Source organism: Vigna radiata, chromosome 3 (genome assembly GCF_000741045.1).
Source record: "Vigna radiata var. radiata cultivar VC1973A chromosome 3, Vradiata_ver6, whole genome shotgun sequence".
Taxonomy (NCBI): Eukaryota; Viridiplantae; Streptophyta; class Magnoliopsida; order Fabales; family Fabaceae; genus Vigna; species Vigna radiata.
Genome location: NC_028353.1, coordinates 837,866 through 857,907, shown reverse-complemented (window position 1 = coordinate 857,907; position 20,042 = coordinate 837,866). Strand labels below are relative to the sequence as shown.

The 20,042-nt window shown below is 32.6% G+C and overlaps 3 protein-coding genes across 3 annotated transcripts; 2 read left to right on the top strand and 1 right to left on the bottom strand.

The window, feature by feature from the left end:
* The first annotated feature begins 1,243 nt into the window (after window positions 1-1,243).
* LOC106757889 lies at window positions 1,244-7,116 on the top strand. The gene is made up of 5 exons (XM_014640740.2): window positions 1,244-1,618; window positions 2,185-2,365; window positions 3,349-3,763; window positions 5,160-5,237; window positions 6,301-7,116. The coding sequence occupies exons 1-5, from the start codon at window positions 1,526-1,528 to the stop codon at window positions 6,794-6,796; spliced, it is 1,263 nt and encodes a 420-aa protein (XP_014496226.1). The 5' UTR covers window positions 1,244-1,525; the 3' UTR covers window positions 6,797-7,116.
* Window positions 7,117-7,813: 697 nt separating this feature from the next.
* Window positions 7,814-12,496, bottom strand: LOC106756705 (elongation factor Tu, mitochondrial). Its single transcript, XM_014639240.2, has 12 exons — window positions 12,161-12,496; window positions 11,966-12,041; window positions 11,797-11,889; window positions 11,637-11,711; window positions 11,094-11,198; window positions 10,902-10,992; window positions 10,574-10,779; window positions 9,217-9,300; window positions 8,922-8,987; window positions 8,770-8,832; window positions 8,365-8,605; window positions 7,814-8,225 (listed from the first exon to the last, which is right to left on the bottom strand). The coding sequence occupies exons 1-12, from the start codon at window positions 12,343-12,345 to the stop codon at window positions 8,155-8,157; spliced, it is 1,356 nt and encodes a 451-aa protein (XP_014494726.1). The 5' UTR covers window positions 12,346-12,496; the 3' UTR covers window positions 7,814-8,154.
* A 2,750-nt stretch (window positions 12,497-15,246) lies between these two features.
* LOC106757258 (translin) lies at window positions 15,247-18,213 on the top strand. The gene is made up of 7 exons (XM_014639890.2): window positions 15,247-15,593; window positions 15,933-16,029; window positions 16,104-16,219; window positions 16,677-16,718; window positions 17,074-17,099; window positions 17,286-17,421; window positions 17,774-18,213. The coding sequence occupies exons 1-7, from the start codon at window positions 15,278-15,280 to the stop codon at window positions 17,893-17,895; spliced, it is 855 nt and encodes a 284-aa protein (XP_014495376.1). The 5' UTR covers window positions 15,247-15,277; the 3' UTR covers window positions 17,896-18,213.
* Window positions 18,214-20,042: the final 1,829 nt, after the last annotated feature.

The window sequence follows — 20,042 nt, the reverse complement described above, 5'->3', positions numbered from 1 at the left end:
TCAATCAAAACTCTCTTATGCTCATATTTCAAGAAAAAAAAATCTTTAGATAAATATATTTACTTTTATCATCAGTGTACTAATATCAAGGCCGAGCAGTTACAATATATCTTATTAAAGATATAAAGAGCTTATATCAGTTTAAAGTCCATGAGACAAATTATAAATAGTTAGCGTTACAAGCCAGGTAACCTTTGAATCATCTTCCAATCACACTTCATTCACATTCTACTTACACTCCACAATTCATATTCTCAAATATTCAAACCAAGAGCCGAGACAACCGGTTAGTGTCTCGGTCATATAAAATATCTACTGAAACAATTAATATTTAATAAGTTAATCATATTTTTTTTAAACATGGCTGTTATGTAAAATAATACATGTTTATGTTATTCATCATTTAATGTGAAATTTTAGGAAAGTATTTTAATAATGTAGATTAAGACAATTATAAAGTCACGACATGATCATACAGCATTGGTAGGAAACACATAAATATGCGTTTAAATATAAGAAAATTTTCTATTTTTATTCATTCTTTAGTTTAATTTAATGCTGTAAGTTGCTTAAAAAATCAAATTCTTCTATCTTTTGACTTTATTTTTATGATGGAAGAATAATTATTTTTTTTAGAAAAGATATTTAATGAACTCTTACATTTAATTTTAATATAGAAAAACTATGTTGCTTTAGGACTATTTTTGAGCTGAAAAACTTAAATGTTAGCCTTCATTTGTAGTATACTATAAAAAATATAATTGTCACACGAAACAAACATTCTGAATTTTGATATTGAATTCGTTTTAACGTATTAAAATATTTTACAGTATTAATTAAAAAGTAAAATATTTTATACATAACTTTACAAGTAATATTATAAAAAAAATGAATATTCTGACTTTTGAATTAGTCATAATTAGATTCAAAATGCTATTGTTAGTACATTCTAATTAAGCTATACTATTTTCTTATACTCTTAAAATCTGATGTATTTATTATAATTTTTAACCACAGAATCTGTCAAAAGTTAATGTATTTATTATGTTTTGACATTGATATTGATATCTTCTCAGCCAAATGTTCCGTCCACTTCAACGCATAAAATGTGAGTATTTTATTTATAAAATAAAGTATTTATTTAATATATTTTTCTGGTCCCAGCAAATGCTATGCTACAAGCCATTTTTCACTAAAAAGGTAATAAAATTAGTATTAATGTACTTATACAGTATGAAGCCGACCACAAACTGTCTTTCATGGAAATTCAAAAGTTGACTATCAAGCCGATGCGTACCATTAGTTTTTCCATTTTGGAAGCTTCTGGATCCAGCAAGTTTTTTTCTTTTTTTTTTGTTGAGCTGATGGATCACAATAAAAACCTAATTATTTTTTGAGGTTTGTGGAAAATATTCAGGATTTGAGGTGCGGGAAGAGATAAGGGCATGAGGGCATGACTGAGTGCACGAAAGGAGGGAGCTTTTGGCTACAGAAAATCGTTTATTAATCCGGGTTTCTTTCAAAAATGGTGCAGAGTCTTTGTTTGATGGCATCTCATGGTTACCCAACTGGCCTTGTCTTACACTCACAACTGGGTTTGGCGGGTACCAACATGAAGGTAACATCAACAAGTTGTGGTTTTTATGTTTTTTCTCAGTATTAATGAGTGTAATGGTGTTTCTACTGTAAAATGGGTATGTTGATTCAAGTTTTCAATGAGGGATTGTGCCTATGTGACCTTGGTATGATCACGCAAGGCTATGTTTGGCAATGGGGATACATTTTTCGTTTTTGGTAATTTATAAATGTTATAGATTATTCTGTAATTTTTGTGATGAAAGGAATAGAATAAGAGATCATCTTACATTTTAATCATTCGTATTCGTAATTCATTAGGCCTATCTGGGGAGGAGGGAGGGTGCATTTTTCATTTCTAAATTTATGTATAAGCTATTTTAGTAAATGAATCATGATTATTTGAAGGTTACACGATAATCTCGCATTTCATCTGTCTGATTTTGTAAATTTCTTAAACTGTGAATTGTTCCCCTATGATAACAAAGTTTCCCCATAACCAAAACTCATAATATCATCCTCCATGGGTTCTAATACTGAAATTATTTTGATAGTGTTGTGCGTGCTTAATTTAGTTTCTTATATTTTTTAGTTTGTTTTTCAAGACAGGGCTACCAAATGTCCTTTCCTTCTCCAGTAGCGAAAGTCGACCTGATTAGATATGAGTCTCCTTATCTCAAGCAAAGCTCAGGTGGGGAGTCAAGGAAATTCCAAAATGAATGGGTTGATTACAATGAGGTTATTAATGTTGACTTCTCAGTTCAACGTCCCGTGCTTACTGATGAAAAAGGTCCTTTTTGTGGTTAACTTTATTTATGACGTTAGATTACTGTTTGATCGTTCCCATGCATGTTGGTAGTAGTGTTGAATATTTGAAAACTTCAAGTAACAGTACACACCTACCGACCTTGTAGTGCATGTTCATCGGTGATTCTATCTCCCCTCATAAACTAATCATGTGGAAATATCACATTTAGCTAGCTACTCTACTTAAATTCTAGTTGATGTAAATACCTTTTGAATTTCAATGTTCTCTGATTGCTTTATGTGTCTTCATGCAAAATTCCACAGAGTCTCATTGTAGTAAGTAGGATGGCTCCTTTTTTGTCTTTGTTTATTGATTATGCATGTTTCTTTCCCATGTTAATTTAGTGGTGATAAGAAGTTGGAATAACCACACTAAGGCCTTGTTCACATGAGTGGATTTGAAGGAGAGTAATTGAGTGGATTTGAAGATAATTTTTTTTTTGTTTATTTGACTGAATTTGGAGGTAAAAGAGAGTGGATTCGGAAATAAAGTTTGTGAGAATTAGTATAGGATTTAATTTATGTGACAGATTAAAAAAATTTACTTCCAAATCCACTTTCACTTATCTCCAAATCTATTCAAATAAACAACAAAAAAATTTATCTTCGAATCCTCTTAATTACTCTTTCCCAAATTCACTCAAGTGAACAAGACCCAAAAATGCTAGCTATGGTTGTTGTAGAACCGAAAGCCCTATAATCCCCCACTGGAATCCCATACTTCTAATGTGGGACTCAAGTCCCTTATTGGATCCTAAAAGGTGGCAAGATATTAAATCTCATGACCAATGATTTAGAGTAACCATTAAAGGTTGGCTTGTTCTCTAAGATGTTATGTAGTACAAACTTGCCTAAGATATTTGGTTGCATCTTTTCTTTGAGATGAATGCCTGGGATGATTTATGGTAGTAAATCTTTTTGTGCTTATTCTGACTTCTGAATATCGTTATTTGTCTTTGGTTGCAGCAAACTGCTCAAGTGCAGTCCTTTTTGGCTTTGGAATTGTTGAACAATGCACTAAGCGTGATAACATTACAAATTTGCTAATGTCTGAGACTGCTGAAGCAGGGAAAGATGGAGCAAATTTATCTTTGTTATCGAAGTTGAAGAAATTGCAGTTGTCAGGCAATGGTGAATCTCAGCAACCATTGTCATCCCTTATCTATCCAAGTAATCAATTCATTATTCGGAAGCCTTTACTGCGTTTAGTTCAAGCTTCAGCCCTTTCTTCAAAGATCACGGTTCATCCAGATGGTCAAATCACATTTATGGGTACTGCAATTGAGTTGAAAGATCTTGTCTCTGTAATTGCTGAGTCATACTTATCAAAAAGCTCACGAAAGGGTGAAAAGCAATCTATGGTTGTTCCACACTTCAATTGGTATAAATATTTTGACAATATTGACTTGTTTAAACAGATTCTGATTGTCCAGTCATCTGAACGACTATTTTATTTGCTTAAGAATTCACTTTTATAAAAGTAATAATATAACTTTCTTTGTAAATTATGTTGATCTTTGGATTAGCATCAACCATTCTGCATTAGTTAGATATTCAACATCTAAATAACAGTTTTACCAAAGCAAAGCATGCTTTCGAATAACGTGTCTCTTTTCTATCTGTCTAGGTTTTATGTACCCACCAGACCAGAGTCTTTGCACATCTTATCAATGTGTCTCCTTTGTATTATTATTATGTTTATCACAAGAAGTTAAAAGTTGAGTTCATGATTGAGCAAATTTTACATGTAAAAGTGCCCATAATCACTACTATTTAGATTAAATTTAAGTGTACACTTGTCTCGTCATACATGTGTTTTTCTTTTAAATTTGACCCCTCTGTGAGTTTTAAATTTAGTTCCTATGTGTGCGAAAATTTTTTATTTGTTCTTTGCGGGCTATTGCTATTATAATGCTGTTAGTTGAAGTAATAACATTTTGAAGTATAGGCGTCAAATTATAAGTGTCAATCATATATGTGACAATCATTCCTAGTTTGATTCTTGCATTCTATTGCTATTATAACACTGTTGATCAATGTTTCATTACGTAGTGGAGTATGGTCATCAAATTAAAAATGTGTCCATAAGGGACTGGGAATATTATATCTTTGACCCTCATTTGACAATGATTTTGAATTTGGTCTCTCTATTCAGTGACGCTCATGTCAATATCACACTGATACAAATAACAGACAACAGGGACGATATTGAAAATAATTGTCCATATAGATATTAAATTGAAAACCTTTTTGTATGGGGACCAAGTTGACAAGAAGTCTTGTGTAACTAACATATACCTTTACCCTTTTCTTTGTGATATCTAGAAAGTTGATTATTGTGTCAATGAACCTCCATTTATCACTCCAAATATGGTGACTTTATTTTCCAATATGTGTGTATGTGTTATCATTGCAATAAATTTATGAAGTGTCATACAAATGCATGTAATAGGGTCAAAGTTCAAATCTTGAAGAAGGCATTTGTTTGTAGGCCATACTAGTGAGTACTTAAATTTGTTGAGTTGTGTCCACCGACAATTCCTAGCACTTTACTCTCACAGCAATGGGTGGAGGGAATTCACTGTCTTTGGTCCTGGAAAATATGAATACTTGTATGGGAGTTAACTTAATTTAGTTTAAGTCAACTGTTTAACTTGTGTTTCCTTGCTTCAATTGATTTTTCAATTATGGTGTTATCAGTTCTTCTGTAATAGAAAGGACCTATATATTTCAAGACACAATTTAACGGTTTATTTGATGATATTCCATATGGACAGGGTGAATATCAATGAATTAGAGAGAAGTCATCCCTCTACATTGAAGAATCAATCCACCTTGACTGCTCCTTTAAAGAGGTATGCAGAATATACTTTTCTTGATATTGTTGACCTGTTTTCCTGCTGGGATATGCTCTAATGTTTAATTGTAAAAATAGCCTGTATTCATCTTCCAGCACCCTTGTTTAGCTTTTAAATCGCTGAGCATTGGACTATTTCTATATTGTGAATTATGTAAACTTGAGATTCAAACAGAGAGAAAATATATGTTTAGAGGGCTTAAAGCACCCTTCTTATGTTCTTCTATTTATATTAATGAAGAGTTGATACAATAAGAAGATGAAAGATCAAGGGACTGTCCTAGACTGCAAGGCACAAAACTAGGTAAATTAAGTAGAGATAACCCCAACATACTACTCCCTACTTTAGTCCACTGATTACACTAACATAAATAGATTAAATAATTATTTCAACACTTCCCTTCAAGCTAGAACATACTAATTGTATATACCAAGCTTAGAACATATAAACTCAATTTGAGGTCCCATTAAGGACTTGGTCAACACATCTATGAGTTGGTCATTTGATCCAACAAACTCAGTATATATTTTATTTTTGTCAACAACTTTTCATGAACAAAATGACAATCAATTTCTATATGTTTAGTTTTTTATTGAAACATTGAATTTAATGAAATGTGGAGAGTAGCTAACTTGATTATCACAATTCCAGATGTCATGAAGTTAAACTCTTGAAGGAACTGCATAACTCATATAAGTTCACATGTTAGTGATACCATTGTCCTATATTTAGCTTCAGCTGCCACTAAATTTTGTTTCTTACTTTTTTGTAATGGCTTTTCGTCCAATGAGGGACTAAACATATGCATCACTGTTTTCTCTATTTATTTTTCAACTTTTAAGAATATCAGAACAATCCATCTGTTCGATTTTTTTTAATAATTGCCTGATGAGAAAAAGTTATCATCTTCTATGGTTCCTTTTGATATTGACTTTATACATGGTTGTGGATAAATCTGATCATGTTCAATTGTTGGACTGCATACTAAATAATACAATACCTCTATTGTAGTTTCTTGCTCAAGAAGTATTTAACATTAATGCTTTTCTCTTATCTACAGCCCTGAGAAAGTGAAACTCAAGCCATCTCCAAGAAAGAGCAAGAAAGTAGGCATGGACAGGGATCGCTACAAAAACTATTCGTATGCATGTGAGACCCTTCTGACCCTGATGGTGGACAAGAAGCAGCGTGGCAGGAAAGCAATTCTCTCCCTGAAGAAATTTAGCTCTGAGCTTTTTGATCTCCTGACACAGTTTACTGCCAGTATTGGTGGAACCGGCCTTGCTTTTCTGCTATTTGTTGTGTGTAACCTAGCTGATGGAAAGGCTACCTTCTGTGCTTCTAACTTTTTCAACACTGGGTTTGGATTGGGGTTGGTTTGTCTTGCTGGGGCAGTAAATAAGCTCAGGATCACAATTTTGAACATCAGCAAGAGCGCAGGAAAGTTTGGTTTGAAAGAAGAGAAAATGATGCAGAAGCTGGATGAGAGCACAAGAGATATTTACTATACTGCTGCAGCATTGCTAGCAGTGGTGATGCTTAGATTTGCTTCTTGAGTGGCATCTCCGAAGACTAGTTTGATGAAGTGAATAATGCTCAGTTATTTCTGGTTGGTTGGATGTCTACAGTGATGGCATTGCTGAAGCAAAGCAGACTGTTAAAGAACAAATGTTCCAGTTAGTTTTACAATGAGATCTTCAAGGTACAATGCTGATCAACAATCCGCTGTTATTTTCCTACTTGCAGTTAACCCGAGAAGTATTCCTAGTATTGTAGCTTGTAATATAGAAATTTGCAATGGAATCAATAAAATGACTGCTCTATTTTCATCGTTAAAATTAGTATGATGTTCAACTGAATACTTTGGTTAATAAAATGACTGCTCTATTTTCTAATTTTATTTTTGTAAATAAAATTGTTGACGTTTCAAATACATAATGACACTTTAGTTTAGCTATGTTTTGCCAGAGTCCGAGTTAACATGTCTTATAATCTCATGAGTCAAGTTTGACTTATTAATAGTTTGTCATAGTTTCTATAACCAGGGTAACAAGCTTTCGAGTTAGTAGATCCTTTCACAGAAAAGACTAAAAATCAGACTAAACATGATTAAAACCATTAAAAAATATCACGTTTTAACACATTAAAACTAGCTAAAGTAAAAAGCAGTCTTTAATTGTGAAAATGTCTGACCTTGAATAAAAGTTCACTGTCTGACTTTAAATAAAAATCTTATTATAGCTTATGTCTTGTATAGCGTCAAACAAGTAAAATCAAACTCTACGAATTTATATTATAAACTATATGTATGCCAAACGAAGGTGGTTCTAGATAGAATAATTTGACCTTAATCATTAAAAATTAATGCAATATATAATTACCATTGTTTAAACTGGTGGTGTTCATTATTCAATTATTACGTTTCAGCCACTCGGTTACTTTTATAACAAGTGGAAATAGATAAATAACATAGATGATAAACATATACCCAATTCCCAAAATGTATCATTACAGCTAACAAATCATATTGCAACCTATTCATTTTTCTCAAATCAATATATGCCATCAAAAAATAGAGGTTCAAACAATGAGAATCGTTATTAAAAACAAAATATTTGTAAAACCCAATATCAATGGCTCGGACTGTTGGAACACAAGATACACATTATTCTTCATAAAGCAGAAAAAGTCTGCAGTGATCAAAGGCATGTTGAAAATTATGCACTACAAAATGAACATTGAAGATTAATTTCTCTAAATTTTACTCAATTTACTGAACTTCATCCAACACAACCGCTAAATGATAATTACTTGGCACATGGTTTGTATATTTCAGGATAAATAGTCAGGTCTCAGGGCTTCCAACCCCTTTTAGCAAATGTGTAGACTAAAACTTGAGTCACAGAGAACGGTACTAGCTCATTACTTTTGACACCACACCTGCACCAACTGTTCTGCCGCCTTCTCTCAAGGCAAATCTTTGTCCTGTAAAATCAATTGCAAGCAGTAAAGCAAAGTTTCCAGTTTCTAGCATGAAGTGTACAAGAATATTCAACATACGGATAAATACATTTAGGTATGTACACTGAAATAATATTTAGTTCACTAATGTAGTACTACTGACCTGCTTCAAGTGGAACTGCTGAAATCAATTCAAAAACAGCTGTAACGTTGTCTCCGGGCATAACCATCTTAACATTTTCAGGCAACTCTACCTTTCCAGTGATATCAGCTGTCCTCAAGTAAAACTGAGGTCTATAGTTAGAGAAGAATGCGGTGTGTCGGCCACCCTCATCCTTTGTGAGTACATATATCTCTGCCTCAAATCTCTTGTATGTTTTTACAGAACCTGGCTTTGCAATCACCTTCCAATAGAAGCCAGCACAAGGAAAGCGGTAGCTCAAATTTAGTAATTTGAATTCAAAACTCAACAATTTTACTAAAACAGATACAGATGATATATGTTGTTCTCTTGCATGCAACTACAACTTCTAACAAGAAAAGGAAAAACTTGATCTCTGCAACTTACCTGACCACGTTGAATATCTTCACGCTTCAGACCACGGAGAAGAAGACCAACATTGTCACCCGCCTAATAATACATACACAATCCGTTTTAGTTTAACATATGCTCTACGTAAATAGCCATAGCCCTTTTGTATGAATATAACAGTCACTTACTTGTCCTTGATCCAAAATCTTCTTGAACATCTCAACTCCAGTTACAGTTGTTTTCAGAGGACCACCCTACCAAGGAAAACTCGGTTTTAGGACTACCATTATAAAGGAATTAACCAAAGCTCGGATAGAGAAACCAAATAATGCTCATTAAGAACAAACCACTAATCATCAGTCATTAGTGGCAAATGAAAATAATAAAGCAGCAAAAGAAAGCAACAAGTGGACATTAATAGAAAGTAACGATGAGGATCAGAGGCAAGTTATATACAGGAAATGACTAAATGAACATACATACCTGCATTAGACCCAACACCTCCACTTCTTCACCGACTTTAATGACGCCTTGTTCAACACGGCCAGTGGCAACTGTTCCTCGCCCCTTCATCACAAGTGAAAAATATAAAGCAGCTGAAATGATGGAAACCAATGCCCCCATACATATCCAATCCAATATATGCAATGAAACAAATGCAGATAGAGAGAACTAAGCAGTGTTGAAAATAGAAATTTTGATATTCTTACAAGGGAAAACAAAACATTTAAATGAGACAACAATGTTTAAAGCATCAAGTTAAGATTTAAATTACACCACCGTGTCATATCATTACAAACAGAAAGGCCGTAACAAATACTACCTCCTTTCCTTTTTTATTCTTGAAAAACCTAGATAGAATTATTAACAATTTTAAATTTTATCCTTCACCTAACTGGATTTAGAAGAGCAAGAAAGAAATTGTTCAAGTGACCACAGTTACAAGGATGATCCAGTATTATAAACCACTATTCCACATATAAAACCAGTGTTCATAATCCCATCTGCTTATGATGTTAAGTACATCAATAATTGCTGAGTTTGAGTGAACTGAAGGAGAATATTAGGAATTTAAAATAATTTTAATATAAATAAATAGTAATAAATACGGTTGAGATAAACTTAAATTTTAGGAATTTATTAGTAATTTTGTTTGAGTCTTATTTTATTAGTTTGGATATAGTAATATTTATTTTAATTTTGATAGAGATAAAATAGGATAAGTAGTTTCGATTTTCTATTTATTTAAAAACATTATTATTTTATTTTGTTGATATAAGATAGAGATAAATTAAGTAGTTATTTTTATTATTTTGAGTGAGTTAATATTAGTAATTTTGTTTGAGTCTTATTTTATTAGTTTGGGTATAGTAATATTTATTTTGATTTTGATAGAGATAAGATAGGATAAGTAGTTTTGATTTTCTATTTATTTAAGTACAATATTATTTTATTTTGTTGATATAAGATAGAGATAAATTAAGTAGTTATTTTTATTTTGAGTTAATATTTTGTTATTAGTTTTTATTATTTGTGCTTGATCCAAGGTTCTATTTTCACCTATTTAAAGGTTGTTAAGATTTAATGAAAATATCCACAGTGAATTGAAGAGTCCAATTATTTTTGTGTGCCACATTTTATTTTAACAAATAGTACTTCTTAAAGAGTATAGTAACCTAAACGGTGTTTATACTGGAACAGAGGGAAGGTGATAGAACATGATAAAAACATAAGACTTACATTACATACTGTAAGAATTTTATAACTGAGACGATCTTTACTTCAATGAATCTGCTTTCTTCAAAAATTAACCCAGAAAATAAAGTTCAAGTCCTTTTACCTGAATTGAGAACACATCTTCAATTGGCATTAGGAAAGGCTTGTCAAGTTGGCGAACAGGGTCAGGAATGTATGCATCTACAGCATCCATTAATTTTAGAATCGCTTGTCTTCCAATCTCGTCATTTGTACCTTGTAAAGCAGACAAGGCTGAACCTCTAATGATCGGGATTTCATCCCCAGGGAACTTGTAGAAGCTCAGAAGCTCTGCCAAACACATTAACATATAAACAAATTTTAGCAAACACGGACCACAGAAACTAGAGCAGACTTATTCATTTTCTGAGCATGGACAAGAGAAGAAGGGAATCCCTAGAAAAACACCCTACCACGTAGCTCCATCTCTACGAGCTCTAACAACTCTGGATCATCAACAGCATCAACTTTATTTAGAAAGCAAACAAGAGATGGCACACCAACCTGCATAATAGATTTAAATATAAAATGTCAATCTAGAAGTAAGGAGGAAGGTCCAGACATTCTAGGTATATATATACAAACCACATCCGTAGAATACCTACTTGGCGAGCAAGAAGAATGTGCTCCTTTGTTTGAGGCATTGGTCCATCAGGTGCAGATACAACAAGTATACCACCATCCATTTGGGCAGCTCCCGTAATCATATTCTGAAAAACAGACAATTATAAAGCATATAGTCAACAAGAATTATTTTGTTATTCAAACTAAATAAAACCATTAGATAAAACATCGATAAAACATCTAGTAAGTACATAAAGGCAAGCTGGAATGCTAAATCCACCAGCATTCATGGAAAACAGAAATCTGACAGATGCAGCTGTTGCCAATATACAGTGTAATCAATAACTATAAAATGTATTTCGTTACAAACTAATCTACTTCCAAATTCCTAGCACACATTTTGCATCTCGTTTTGAAAAGAAGATCCGGCTACACCAGCACCAAAATATGCTAAATTCCACAATTAACTATTATACATGGTAAAAATTCTTAAATTTATCCGCCACCCAGCTTCTGTTAGGAAATTCATAACTCCAATCAACAGAAACATTCTTGGAGAAAATAAACCAAATTAGAAAGCTTACTTTAACATAATCCGCGTGTCCAGGGCAGTCCACATGCGCATAATGTCGTTTTGCAGTCTCATACTCCACATGAGCCTGAAAACCGAAATATTGAGCAAGTATACATCTCAGCAGAAAACAACACAATTGATTGCAAGAACAAAAGGGTACGATTCCAAACCGTTGCAATGGTGATTCCTCTCTTCTTCTCTTCAGGAGCCTTGTCAATTTCATCAAAGGCAACAGCCTTGGCCTTCCCTTCATCCGCAAGCACCTGATCAAACCTAATTGAGTAATAAACACCAAAACATCCACCTCCACAAACATTTAAACAAAAAGTGAATCAAGACCTTGGTGATTGCCGCTGTTAGCGTGGTCTTCCCGTGATCCACGTGTCCAATAGTTCCGACATTAACGTGAGGCTTCCTGCAACATCAAACAAAAAGATGAACAAAACAAGTAAAACACATATTAATAACGATTACTGTTACTTACATATTTTAAATTTTGTGACAAAAAAAAAAAAGATAAAGAGAGAGTGTTACGTTCTGGTGAAAGTTGCCATGGATCTCCACCATGGATTGGAATTGAAAGAATAGGAGGAGGAGGAGGTAGTGGAGTCATTGGGAGTAGAGAGAGGAGAACGAGATACGGAAGAATGGATTTGAGAGGCTAACGGGAAGAGGCGGCGAGAAGTGGAAGAGGAGTGTCTGAGAAGAAGAGTGGCCATTGAAGAAGTGATGAGGAGAATGAAAAGCCCTAACTATGGAATGCAGAGGCGAGGGTTTTAGGAGAGGGAAGACAAAAGCCAAGAGCAGTGAGTGCGAAGAGCGAGGGTTTTAGAATGGGCGCCCGACACCGACCCGTCATATTCGTGCGGCCCAATTCGAACACTCTCATAATGTTTCGGAACACAACGCCGAAATAACCACATGCTTCTTTTTTCTGTTACAAATGTTTTTTTCCTAATTAAGTCAACCAAAAGTATTAATATTAATATAAGAAAAACTTTCTTGCTCCACAGAAATTATTAAAAGTTATTTTTATCTTTTAAAGATTATAATTTGATTTAATTTAAAGTTTTAACTAAAATGACTCAATTCGTGTTTGGTTTAACTCATTTAGTTAAATGGTATTTTGTTTTTTGTAAATTTTAAGTATACTTATGAGAAATAATTCTGTTCGAGGTAGAAAAAGAATTATCTATTAGGATAGGTTATTCTAGGTAAGATATTTTTTTTATTACGTACAGGTTAAATTGAAGACCTTATATTGATAAATTAATTTATATTCCTTGAACTAATTATACGTGTTATTCATTTACTAACTTTTTAAAAATGATTTTCGAAAACTGACAATTTTTTCTTTATTCTTTTTAAAATGATTAAATAAATTAAAAGATAATTTGTGTAATTAAGCACTATTATTTATATTCAATGTAATATAGGTTTTAGTTGTTTTAGTATTATAGAGATGCTTTGTATTTAACTTGAGTCAACTCTAATTTTCTTTTTGGAATTTTCACACGAATGTATATAGTAGGAGTTTTATAATTTTAATCACTATTTTTATTTTTAAAAAAAATACGGATAAAGTTTGTTTATTTTTAGAAGTTTGGAATTTTAGAACTTTATTTTATTTTTTTTCTTTACTTTTCTCAATATTTTTGTATTCATTTTTAAATTTTTTGAAGTCTATATTTTTAAAGTTGTTTTTCTTCCTTAATGAAGTCACTTTGTCTGTTATTAGTTGTTAATGAATCCATTATTTATTTTATTCCTTAAGTTGAAATTGTCCTCTACTTGATATTTTTTTCAAATCTTTAAATCATTAAATATATATCTCACTTAATTGTCCAATTAATGTTAACATAGTGGTCTTCTTTAATGTTATATAAGTTTATCCTCATTAGTAACCATTGGACTCACTTCGTCTCTCACAAGTTTGGTGTTATGTGTCTTATACAAGTTGAGGACACGCCCCGAACACACCAGGTCATGTTTAAAAGATGAATTTTACATACTAATCAAATTCGATAACAAAACATCAAACCTTACCGTAAAGGTGAATTTGAGAAAGAACGTGTTATTTGAGTCAAAGGATGAGGAAGAAGACAAAATAAAAAATGAAGACAGGAATAAATTTCATTGGCGTCATTAGTTATTATAATTGCCACTTTTGAAGTAAAAAAAAAAAAATAGTGTGACATCTTTTGCAACATTGACAAACCTATTTAATCCTCGGTGTTCAAATGCAACTTTTTCTATTTTTGTAATGTCTGATAACTTTCAGGAAATATTGACTGCCCGCCCGCACACATTAACACCATTAACATCAGTTTTTCCAACGTGTTTTATCCTCACTTGCACGGGAAAACTTTTCAGAAGGTCATCCATCCCTAAATTACTCAACGCTTAACCATTGAGTTCTTATGAGTTAGGCTACCAAAAAGCAAATGCATTTGTTGATATGAGTAGCCAAATTAATTCTTTTAAGTTATCCTTCAACTGTATAGTCTCATACCTATAAAGTCTCTAGATCCCTCTGATTCTGGTGTATGTTCGATTCTTCCATATGTCCTTTCCACTGGAAGCTTGCTAGGAGCCGCTCCTTGTCTGTGTCTCTCTTGCACCGGCGATCACTTCCCGCTCTCGTTAGTAGTGCCTGGGTGTCACATGCCCTCTGTTTTGTTCGTCCTCGAACCACACCGTACTGGAAGAGACTAGACTCTGATACCAAATTAGAAAGTCGGTTTTGTGGAATTGGAAAAATTGTTTGTTTACTTAAAGTCGTTTGCTTTTGTTGATGAAATCATATATAACAGTTAGACATTGTTACTTTTTTACATCCTTATGTAAATGAAAGCTTAAGCAATAAAATATTTTCAATTATATTTGGTTTTTAAAATACTCTTAAAAGATAATGTTCTCTTCATATTTTTTGTAACGTCCCGACAATTTATACGAACTGACTATCCCCACACATCAACACAAGGTTTTCCAGTATATTTTGTTGTCACTTACATACTTTTCTAAAAAATTTCTTAACCAAGAAGTTCTTATTTAATACATTGAAATGATACGTTTCTTTCAAAATAAAAGACTCTAAATTAAACAAGTTAAACATAAAATAAGTTATTTACAAAATTTTAAGTAAATAAGATTTAAAGAAAAATTAAAATAATAATATTTTATTAAAACTAGTTTGATTTGGTCTGGAGTGATTTTTCTTGTCAAATTCTTGAAACTTGTGTAAGATTATGACAACTTTGATAAAAAAGTGTAATTTTGTAATATATGTCACTTAGGACGTGTTAATTTTGTAGTTAAAATAATCCAAATCTCATGTAATTTTTTTTTATGTAATTAACAATTTTGATTTGATTGAAAGGATAAAAAAAAATGTAAATAACAAATGTGAACATGGGTAATGATACACCGACAACACTTACTTTTTCACAACATTTCAACATCAATCATACGTGTCATTGTGTGATTGGTCCAAATGACACAATGACACTATCATGAACCAATCACACAATGACACGTATGATGATGTTCAAATATTGTCAAAAAATGTTGTTTAATTATCTTTATTCTGTGAACATACTACGCGTGCACCAAAAGAAAAGGGGAAACGTAAACCGTCACAGTAATACAAATATGAAACCAGCGTTTCGAAATGTGGCTCTCTACTGCCACGTTTTTTCTCGTTCCTTAAACCCTAACCCTCTCCTTCTCGTATCCCCGTTTCGAAGACCCGAAACGTTTCACCTTTCGGCCCCCGTTTCGTGCTTCTCCTCCTCAATGTCGGAGCCTCAGTCGTCGCTAGAGAAGCAGTTCGACGCGTTCAGGGTTCAACTGGAGCAATCTGGAACGCTCCGTGACCGAATTCGAAGCGTCGCTTCGGAGATTGAGTCCTCAACCAGGCTCATCTATGCCACTCTTCTTCTCGTTCATCAGTCTCGCCCCACTCCCGGTACAACCTAACACTTATGCTCTTCTGCTTTCCTTAACCATAACTACATTAGTATCCACAACTCCCTTTTTGACTTTAATGGGTTTATCTTTCATTGACTTGCAAATGGGTTTGTTTTTTATGGCTCGAGTGTTAAATAGAAAGCGTCTAGACTTAAACATGTATTCCGCATTTTCTGGTTTGATATAAGCAGACTTTTTTGTTATCCATTGCAAGTTTGAGATGAATTGTGAGGGTTGAAGTGTATTAAGTTTATTTTGTTTATGGTTTAGTTTATTGTAGCAAGGCCATGCATTCTGTCAATATCTCATGGATATTTTATTTTTTGGGTTCGAACAGGGCTTTTAGAGAAGGCCAAGTCTCAGGTCAATGTGTTAAAGGAGCAGTATAAGGAACTTGCTGAAGTTCTTGGAGGAAGCTCTGGGCAATACTATAGGTGATTAAATTCGGAGGAACTTTTCATCTTTTATTTATGTTTTAATTTTTTGTGTGTTTTATTGTGTAATGCAGGTATCATGGTGATTGGAAGTCTGAAACACAGACTGTAGTTTCGATGCTTACGTTCATGCACTGGCTAGAAACAGGAAGCCTTCTCGAGCACAAAGAAGCTGAGGAAACACTTGGGTGTATGTCTTAATACTCTTTAAAATTTGAAGTATGCTCTACATATGTTAGAAGCACCAAATGCTTGCATTCAGTCAAAGGTTTTATAGTCTCAAATACCATTAAATTCTTTGTTTTATATCTAAGTGTCTTGCCTTGTGCATCAGTACAGGGTTTTAACATCTAAATCAGAGAGCTAAGCATCTTTTGGACAGCTAAATTTCTGAACCTTTTGCAACGCTGAGGCATTTAACTTATAGGATTGTGCTAATCTTGTGTGGTTGATAGTTTATGGCAATTTATCTACTTATCCTCTGTATGCACCATACCGCAACTGTCTTTTGTCACTCAGAATAAGTGGATGGAAAGTGTGTTATGTTTTCCTCCCTGTTTTTTTTGTTTGCCATGATATCAAGTACTTACCACTCATTCCTAGTCACTGAGATTTAGAAATTCTGTATGCTAATTGTTGTTTTGCAGTGGGTTCAGACTTTGGTCTAGACGTTGAAGACTACTTAATAGGTGAGTCTTTTAAAATATGTGCTTGGCTATCATTAATTGTGTAATAATCGTTTCTGGAGATAAATATGATCCTATTGCGCATTTTCTTGGGCTAGCTTCCTCCAGGGAGCGTGGTCAATTTAAATATGGTTATATTTTCAAAAGCATGGGTATGACGGTTAGAATAAGTGGGATTTCCGGGACAAGGGAGCTTAATAACCAAATGTGTATGTTATTGTTATATTTAGTCGTTGCTCTAAATTAATCAACCAAAATCTTCCAACTCCATCTTTTGATTTGAGCCATAGCTGCAGTTTTTGCCTATTATAATTTCAAGTTTTGTTGTATGTGTATTAATTCATTTTTTACCATGCAGGTGTCTGTTTTATGTCTAACGAATTGGTAAGAACTCATTTCCTCTGAACTGCTACGTATCATCTTGCATAAAATAGTGGAGATATTCACTATACACTATGTTTTTAACCATATGCACCTACACATACACAATAGATCATCAGACTTCTGTATGTTTAAGGAAAAAATATCATGACTACTGCAACCTAATTTACAATTCATTTGACGTTGCAGCCAAGGTATGTGGTGAATCAAGTGACAGCTGGGAACTACGATTGTCCAAAGAAGGTCTTGAAGTTCTTGACAGACCTCCATGCTGCATTTCGTATGCTTAATCTTCGCAATGATTTTTTGCGAAAGAAGTTTGATGGTATGTTATTGCTTGTACCTTGTCCATGCATTCTTTCTTTTCTTTTCTATTGCCATAACACTACCTAATGATAGTACTGTCATTGCATTCTCAATGTTGGCACAAATATCTATCATCTTAAACCAAGATTAGTCTACTAACTGCAATGAGAACGGCATTACCATAACGGATTTACCCAGAAACTGGCAATAATTAAAAGAACATATATATACCAGCTATGGCTCACTCTCCCTCCTCAAATGACGTGCACCAATGATACTTGTACTGTTTGCATATATTACTTTTTCATAGAGGAGTTGTGTTCACTCATACCGTCCGTTTGGATGATATCTTTCAACCTTTGACATGGCAGGCATGAAGTATGACCTTAGAAAAGTAGAAGAAGTTTATTATGACGTTAAAATTCGGGGTTTGACACCGAATGGTGAGCCAATTGGAGACCTGGAGACCAAGAAACCAAAGGACAATCTTTAGTTGTTATAGCTGTTGAGCCAAAGCGACATGGAGCTTTACTGACTGCTCATCAATTATGCACCTTAAATACTTAGGCTGCTGGCCTTTTGTTAGCTGTAACTGGAATTCATTTGTAATGGTTGATGAAGGCAGGTTAAAATTCATTAGCAAAAATACAGTTGTCTGTATGTGGTGCGGCTCTCAAACCCATTGCGAGGACTGGGAACTCTGTTTTCACAATGTTCTAAATGGAAAATATGGTACGTTGAAGAATTAATACCTTTGTTCAGTAGAACAGGGGTCTTCAGTTCAATTCACCGATGATTAAAGTTTTTTTTTTTTTTAATCTCTCACCTCTTTGGTTATCAATGAATTAATTGAAGTAATTTTCTGTTATAAATTGATATTAATTATGGAATGGTATTGTCATTTGTGTATATATTTGTTTAAATATTAACTAATAATTGTTACTAAGTAATTACTTAAAGAAGTTTGGGTTAAGTATCTTTTTAATTCTTGAATTTTTACGCAAAAGTGAAATTCGTCAATATTTAAAACTTTGACATATTTTAATCTTTAAACTTTAAAAATTAAATAAATATAGTATTTTTAATTCAATTATGATAGTTTTTATGTGTTAAATGTATTTTTTAACTAACATTAAAATAAGGAAATGTTAAATTATGTAAATAATTAAATATATTAACATGAAATATATTTGATATGTAAAAAGATTAATATAATTAAATTAAAAAGATTATATTTATTTATTTTTTAAGTTTGAAGATCAAAATTTTATATATAGATGGATTTTAGTTGTCTCAAAATTCAGAAAGTTTAAAATCATATTTATCTCAATATGAATTGTTATAAAATATAGATCTCATTTAGGTTCATTTGTTATATCTCATCAATCACTTGTTTTCCATATAATACGATTATACAATAAAACAATAGAGGAGGTTAAATCAAAATCTATGAAATTAAGAAAATCTATATTATGACATCAAATATATTTTTTAAGATTAAAATTTATATGTGAAGAAATAACATCTATTCACACCAACTTAATCATAGCACATTTCTTTTCTAAAAATCTGAGAAATTTTAAAATTATAAATATTGCATGTTAGACTCTAGAATATTTAATTTAGTAAAGTGCGTAAAATGACCAAATATATTATATAGTTTATTTGGTTAAAATGTTGTATGTGATATTTTAGGGGTTTATGGAATGTGTGTTTCTTGGAAAACTGTGTGGGGTACCATTTTGGAAGCTATAATGTTTTCGGTAGTTCTTATTTGACCAAAATAACTATTTATATTCTTAGAAATATTAAATAATATTATTTTAGTCTAATTAAGTTTAAGATAATGTTGGAGATATTAATATAAATGTTTTAGTTTGGACATTATTTATTATGTTTGTGCCTGACGAGCAAAGATGATAAAAGGTAATTTCGCATATTTGTATTGAAAGTGTATATTTTGTTGGGATTTTTGAAAGTGATACTTATATATTTCACCACAATTCGGGATTCTCCAAAAAAGTAATGGAAAGTTGTATACGTCGCCAAAGCTTTTGAGAAAAGTAATGGAAGTTATTCTGTCTTGAGAATAATAATGAGAAGTTGTATATATCGAGAAAAGTAATAAAAAGTAACACATATAGACTTTGGACTAGTTAGAAAAATAACGAGAAGTGAAATGGTTATTGGTAAGTTGTGTGTGAGAATTACAATTCAGTTTCTTGACGTTGATATCACTAGTGGTTGTATTAATTGTTTGTATAACATGTTTTGAACTTGTGATGATATATGTTTAAAGTATTGTTTATGACAATAGATTTTGTGAATGATTGACAATTAATGAAATTGAATGATGTTATGAGATATTAAAGTTAAGAAATGTTTGGATGAGTGTTATATTATGATTGATGTATATTCTTGGTATGATTTGGAATACACTTGTCTTCAATCTTTAGATCTTCATATCCTTTTCGTAGGTAACAGTCATACGTTGAAGTCAACATGTCAGAGCAGACATGCTTTTTGCAGTACTTTAATCAAAGTAGGTTGTACGAACTCTTCAACACGACTTTTGATCGAGAGAACATTCCATGAATGTCTTCTTTGTTTTTAACATCCACTTGTGACTTGTTTATGATG